Source organism: Ylistrum balloti, unplaced genomic scaffold, assembly GCF_031769215.1.
Source record: "Ylistrum balloti isolate Yb309-2 unplaced genomic scaffold, AGI_CSIRO_Ybal_v1 Utg369934, whole genome shotgun sequence".
In the NCBI taxonomy this organism is placed as follows: domain Eukaryota; kingdom Metazoa; phylum Mollusca; class Bivalvia; order Pectinida; family Pectinidae; genus Ylistrum; species Ylistrum balloti.
Window position 1 is genome coordinate 34,949 of NW_026782045.1, and position 7,591 is coordinate 42,539.

Genomic DNA, 7,591 nt, shown 5'->3' on the forward strand with positions numbered 1-7,591 from the left:
CAAGCACTCTTAAACAACTTCCCTGTATCTCGAATTGATGACAGTTTTCAAGCACTCTTAAACAACTTCCCTGTATCTCAAATTAATGTGTTTTCAAGCACTCTTAAACAACTTCCCTGTATCTCGAATTGATGACAGTTTTCAAGCACTCTTAAACAACTTCCCTGTATCTCAAATTAATGTGTTTTCAAGCACTCTTAAACAACTTCCCTGTATCTCGAATTGATGACAGTTTTCAAGCACTCTTAAACAACTTCCCTGTATCTCAAATTAATGTGTTTTCAAGCACTCTTAAACAACTTCCCTGTATCTCGAATTGATGACAGTTTTCAAGCACTCTTAAACAACTTCCCTGTATCTAAAAATTCCAAAAACACAAGTATCCTGACATTTACCAGTCAGTCCAACTATTCCTTTACCAACAATCACTGATGATAATTTCCCAAAAGACTTTCTGTATATTTTCAGCTATTGATACAGATTAGCACTCCTAGAAATTCTCTGTCTTTTTATTGCTGACAGTTGACCAACACTTTAGGAGAATATTCCTTTTGCTACGTAGCTAAATATTGTATATATGACTTATATATGTAGACTAACATCATCTATCCTGTATTAAAACTGGTACATACCAAATATTGGATATAAAGCATTTGATCATAACATCTGTTTCTTTGTTCTCACTAACAATTTTTATATATTATCCTTATGCTTAAAATCGTGGCCAAAATTGAAAACATCAGATTTATTGTCTTCACAGCAGCAATATTGGTTTCTCGTACGTTTAGAAAAACTGAATTTAATAACAGTAAAATTTCATATTTCTGAGATTTAAGATCAAATTTAAATAGAAATGGTATATTAAAGGAGTTCAACCATTTTATAGAATTAATCGATCAATATAGGTGTTGACATTGGATGAAGAGAAGAAATATTGACATACGGACACTGTTCTACTGAACAGCATTAGACACAGATTGATTGAATATCATATTTGAGTGAAGTAATCTTTCATAGCTGCTTTGAGCTATTTTTAGCACAACTTTCATTTTCATTTTCTATATATATATATATATATATGTGTGTCTATATATAGACATATATGTTCAGAATGAAATGTAGTATTGTAACATTTTGTTGTGTTTTACTATGTATGTTGTGTTGTGTTTTATGTGCAGTTATGTGTGTATTTGTCAGTTTTACAAACATGTGGCGACATGGATTAGTAATATTGAAAACAAAGCTGTACAAGAAACAGTTGTTTTTAAATTCCGTCAAGTCTGATTGACATGTTTGTATAAACATATTTAAGGAATATATTTTATATCATTTCACTTTATGTTCTGTTAACTTTTGAATAATTTATTTTCATAATTTCATTGAATTACAAAGTTATCCTTTCTTGAGTTGATGATAAAGCTTGAGTTGCATTGATTGAATATTTCTTAAATTTTTTGTTCTCAAATAAAATTTTATTCAGTTTCAGTTCATGTTCATATTGTTATTATATTCTTAGTAACACCAAAAATTTCTGAGGGACTGTTTGAACTTTTATACCGTTACATTTGTCCTCATTTCATGATTAGCAGAAAATAAGTATGACACAAAGCTATTAAATACAAGTATGACCTTCAGAATGTGTATGCTTGAAACTGAAGTCGAGAGTGTATCGATAATTAGCTCCCTTTATTTTACTCACAGATTTAGAAAGCCTTGTTGGACTTGGACCATTTGTTGATTAAAACCTTGTTACAATAATTCAAAGATTTTGTCACGTAACAAACATTTGTAAAATAAAACCTTCTATTTTTATAAATCCTTATAATAAACTTCCATTAAAAATGTATGGTAGATATGTGAACTTGGGAAATGGAGTTTTGTCCATTGGAATGGGACACTGATCAATCTTATTGGTGGAAGGGATGGGATAGCAATATATTTTGTAAGGAAATTTTTAATGGTGTGGAAGGGATGGGATAGCAATATATTTTTTAAGGGAATTTTTAACGGTGTGGAAGGGATGAGATAGCAATATATTTTTTAAGAGAATTTTTAACGGTGTGGAAGGGATGAGATAGCAATATATTGTTTAAGGAAGTTTTTTAACAGTGTGGAAGGGATGGGATAGCAATACATCATGGAAGGAAGTTTTTTAACAGTGGAAAATGAATTTGTTCCAGTATAAATTCTTTTGTTAGGGAGGAATTTTCAACAACCCTGACAATAATTTGTATGATATAAATGAAGGGATATGGGATTGTATTGTTGTTAACCTTTCACGATAGCACCTTTCATTGGATTTCCTTCAATGCTTGACACGTTCACTGTTCATGTTAATGTTTACAGCATTTTGTTAAATTTTTTCTAACATCCTCATGCTACATACTTGCAAAACATTGACTGTTTTTAACACTTTTTTTTTTACTGTAATCAACTTTCAAAATTTATCATTACCTGATTAAAATCAAAATAATTTTTAATTGATTAAATGTATAGGTCTTTACCATTTGATAGTAGACTTAATTGGCACGTATTTCTCATTGATAAATCATTATCATATGTGGAACTTTGTTTCTGAGAAATGCTATATTGTTTCTGAGAAATGCTATATTCACTGAAAAATCAGTTAACTTTTCTCGAGAATTTATTTTCACACATAAATCTCTTAACTATTATTTTTGTAAAAAAATCTATTCAGTTACTTAGACTGGTATTGTTATATTTACTGAGAAATTGATTGAATTTCTTAGAGAACTTACTTTCTCTGAGAAATCTGTTAAATATTGTCACAAATCTTTCATGTTCTCTTAAGAACCGAGAAATCTGGTCAGCTCCCTTGAGAACTGTTATTTTCTGTTAAGTGTATCTCTGTTTGCTTTGTAATCACAACATATTTGAAAAAAATAACCAGAAAAAGAAGCGATGAAAAAAACTGCATTCAAAATATCGGTAAAAAACCAAATAGATATGTTCTGATTGTAACTGTTTTTTCCAGATCAAGTTCAAATAATTGGAAGAGGAACAATGAACAGTTGAGTAAACAAAATACAACCAGGTTGTCTAACATGTTTCTAGTGATGTTTGAAAAATTGCTGAGCCTGCTTTGTAAAGAATTAGCAAAAATTTATCAGCTATCATCTTTTGAGGAAAAGAAAGTTTTTTTTTTTTTTTTTTTTTTGTGCAAACTTCAATTCATTTTGCATGAAATTGGAGAACAATACATTAAGTTATTGTTTAGAGAAAAAACAGACTTTACAGGAAATTTCAGGCCAATGCTATTTATTCAAATTGAGCAATAAACCTTTGTTTTTTCTCTGTGGAAATGAACTCTAAATAATATATTTGTGTAGTTTTTTTTATAATTTTGTAATAATGCTTATACGGGCAGTGGAGATATCATTGAAATTTTAATTGTGAATCAGGTGTTTTAGAAAATACCTTGCACAGATCTTATGTTTTGGGTTTTCAAAAATGTGAATTACGAAAAATTTTCTCAGAGAATCTTGGATATTCATGAAGTGAGAATTGTGTGTGAATATTCTTGTATATTTATAAATACACTTTGACATTATATTTACATGTTGACACTCGGATCATAATTTATTTCTCCTCGAGGACAAGATTTAAATATGTGTTTTACAAGAAATGATGGATCTTGTTTTGATCAGTTTCTCTGAGAGTATATGGCCTAGTAACTCTATATTTCACATATACTTTGAAGTTAAGTTCAAGGGGAAAAAATAGATCCAACTTTAGGGGAAAGATGAAAGGTTTGTGAATTAGAGCAGTATCATGACCTTCACCAAAATTCAACTTGACTGAACATTTTTATATACTTTTTCCTTTATAAATATTGCTTTAATATAAAATGTGTGTTCTCAACTAATTAAACTGAATTTCGGGGACATAGTGAATTTACGCACTACAACAAATCATGGAGGTTTGACTCATTTCATTCCATTCTTCAAAATCTCAGATTTTAGGTAATTATGAGCTGCTGGAATATTTTGAACATTTTCCCTGTTCATTTTTTATATATTTTCAATTAGCAGTCTTATTCATATACATAATAGGTTATGTTTTATCAGACTGGTTATTTTTCTTTGTCCCTGGAGACCTATTTAGTTCATTCAGTTGAACTGGGGTGGTGAGGCATTATTTTGCAGAATTTATTAAGGACAAGGGTTAATATTCAGATATCGGATTAAACTTTCTGGTGAAATGTCTGTACATTTTTATAGTTTAAAATACTGACCACAATCATATATCTGACAGTTGACAATCCTGGCACACTCTTTGTTTTTCAAAGATTGGCCTCCATAATACTCTTCATCAGGTAGCAGTGTAAAACGTTTAATGTTTTGCTCATTTGCAGCCGCAGATCTGACCCAAGAGGAATTATAGAGTACCGAGACCTGGATGCACCCGATGATGCTGATATCTTTTAAGTATCTTGTCTGCGTTTTTCTACAGCAAGGCCTAGACTATAGCAGTGTTAATGCTGAAGATTAGTAATTCTTGGAAGATTAACTTTGAAGTTGTATGCGATGGTGTTTAATAATTGGGAAGATGAAGATTCGCTCCAAAAAATTATGGAACTGATATTATCACGTGTGTGACTATGGTGATGAATTGTTTGTATTTTGCTTATAATATTTAATGTCAGAAGAAATTTAACGATCAAATCCAATCAAACGAAAAGTTATAAGGGATAAAGCAGAGAAAATGTGGTGGAATTATGCTGAAGGAAGCCAATATACTGGAGCATTGTTGTGAAAGACTTCAATAATGTCACAGATCACTGTCATGAAATTATTTTATATTTGTCTAGTTTGCAATTACTTGGTCAGAGCTAGTATTGAGATGGACACAACCCTTGTAAGTTTCAAGAAGGACAGAGTTTATTTGTATAAAAATAATTACTGTATTACAGGAGCCAGTATTGAAATGGACACTGCATTTGTAAATGTAAGCAATTCTTGAAGTCAAAGGATTGAAACATGTTTTGAATCTTTGAAGGGTATGATAATGATAAGTGTACTGTATGTATACCAATAATCAAGTAATGTTTTAATATTTCTGTCCTGGACTTCAATCAGTTTTATTGTCATGTTTTCCCCATTGATTTTTAAAAGCACACATTAAAATGAACATTTTTAAATTTTGCACTGATTATTGTCCTTCATTTGCAATAATATGATAAGTTATTTTTAGCTCACCTGGTCGAAGGTCCAAGTGAGCTTTTGGCACATTACAGTGTCCGTCGTCATCAACTTTTTTTGAAACAAATCGCAATAAGTCATAAACAACTTAACCAGATTTTGTCAGAAGCATCCCTTGGGGAAGTGAAATCAATTTTGTATAAGGGGTAGGTCTCGACTCCCTTGGGCCTTAGGGGTAACGCTAAATAGGGATCATAGAGCAGACTTTAATATCCTACTCCTCTTGTAGGAATGATTGGATTTTGTCCAAATTTGGTCTGAAGCATTGTTAGATTAAGGGGAATCAGTTATGCATAAATTATAGATTTCTAGGGCCTGAGGGAACAGGACCCAATATGGGTAATTGAGCAAAATTCTTTAAAAATCCTACTTCTCCTGTAAGATTAATTGGATTTTGCCCTGATTTATTCTGAAGCATTGTTGGGTGAAGGAAATAAGTTTTGTATAAATGGTGGGTCTCGACACCCTGGGGCCTAACAGAACAATTCTTTGAATCATACCTTCTCCTGTAGGAGTTCTTGTATTTACCCAAATTTTTGCCCGAAGTATTGCTGGATAAAGGGGATTCTTTATATAAACGATGGGTCTCTTTATAAATAGTGTATCGGACTTTTTTGGACCACAATTTCGGGACCAAATAGGGAAATTGTATCAGAAATTGTTGGTCATATTTGAAATTAGCCAGGTGAGCGACGCAGGCCTCTTGGGCGTCTTGCCTAGTGTATGAAATGGCGGACAACTCGTAATAAAAAAGAAACCCTTAGGTTTATCAGTGTTTTATTTTCTGTTTTTAATTTGCCATTTAAAAAACAAGGAGTTTAGAAACAGCTTGATAGACAACGTTGAAAGTGAATAATATTTACTACGAAAGAATCTCCATCGTTATTCATTGGACCACGTAGAAAATGTATATCAGTCTCTTGGTGACATTAAAAATTTAGAAGGTTCAATGTCTTTATAAAGTCAAAATTCGGTGAGCAGCATACGTGATCTGCCGTACCTTGAGTAGGCAGTGCATGGAGCACTACATCACGGGTGTGATCACCTGATCAATTCTGTAGAAAATTTGACCAGTACAGGATATAGTTAAAGAAACGAGATGGCAGTGTTTATCATAGTCGTGAACATCAACATGACACCAAACAATCTTGATAAACTCTTAAAATCGATGACCTTATGGTGAATAAGATGCTTTATCTAGACACATGCCATGTAATCATATATCGTACAAGTAATGTCAAGTTCTCAAATTTATGAGCAAAATATTGATACAGTTATTGATTTCAAGTATTACACACCTAGAGTTACCAGACAAGCCGGGTATATACTGTACCCTTCTCAACCTTTAACCGTGAAAAACGCCATTTCATCACCTGATGGTGACTGGAAAGCTTTGAGTAAGGAATAAAGAAAATTAAAAGCGATATAGTATGGTGGCTGATTAGTGCCTTTTTCGCAGTTCAAAACACGAAAAAGCGAAATTTAAGCATTCCATTTTCGCTTTTTCGCTTATTTCTTACAGGACGAAAAAGTGCGGGCGAAAAAGCGACATAGCTAAAACGTTAAGCGTTACATTTCGGCTTTTTCGCGTGGCGCTTTTCGCTTTTTCGCGTGTCTTTTTTTGGTCTTCCGGTAGACAATATTTGATATCATTCGGCATTTGCAAAAGTTGAAGATAATGCTTCCCGTTTGCTGTTCCATATCTTGAGGTGAAAATTTAGAAAGTTAGTTTCCTTAATCAATGTAAATGTGAGTTGATAAATATCAGTTATTCACTTGTTCATTGATGATAAGTTTCAATGAATTACCGTATTCCTTAACTGAAGCAGGAAATTAGCTGATACGGGAATACTTTTTCGCTGGGTACACGTACTCTGAAATCGTGATAATTCTATTGTGTCACTGATGCACAAATCAAAACGAAAGTCGAAAAAGCGCCGAAATGTAACGCGAAAAAGCGAAGTTTTTTTATCTATATCGCTTTTTCGCATTTTCGTGCTGTAAGAAAAACGCGAAAAAGCGAAAATGGAATGCTTAATTTTCGCGTTTTTAACTGCGAAATAGCGAAAATTGCACTAATCCGCCACCATGATATAGTGATAACATCTTTCTATCAAGTTATAGATCGAACATTTAGCAAAAACTACAGATGGTGCAAAAGACAAGTGGAAATCCTCACCCAAATTTATAGTAAGATACAGTAGTAAAATAATGAATTAAGCTGTCTCATACAGTTGTTTCATCCTTCGAGGACACGTCATTGATAAGGACCAAAATCTCGAAAAATTAACAAAAAAACAAAAACAAAAAACACGCGAATGAAAAAAACCCCTTTGATTACAAATTCCAAATTTGGTACAATAGAGCCA

General features: G+C 32.4%; 1 protein-coding gene across 1 annotated transcript in view; it reads left to right on the forward strand.

The window, feature by feature from the left end:
* The window catches only part of LOC132547081 (serrate RNA effector molecule homolog), a 30,333-nt gene extending 25,168 nt beyond the window's left edge, over positions 1-5,165 (forward strand). The window contains exons 20-21 of the mRNA XM_060210837.1: positions 2,996-3,031; positions 4,376-5,165. Of these exons, the coding sequence (XP_060066820.1) occupies positions 2,996-3,031; positions 4,376-4,448 (109 nt within the window). The 3' untranslated portion in view covers positions 4,449-5,165. The remainder of the gene's footprint in view (positions 1-2,995; positions 3,032-4,375) is intronic.
* Positions 5,166-7,591: the final 2,426 nt, after the last annotated feature.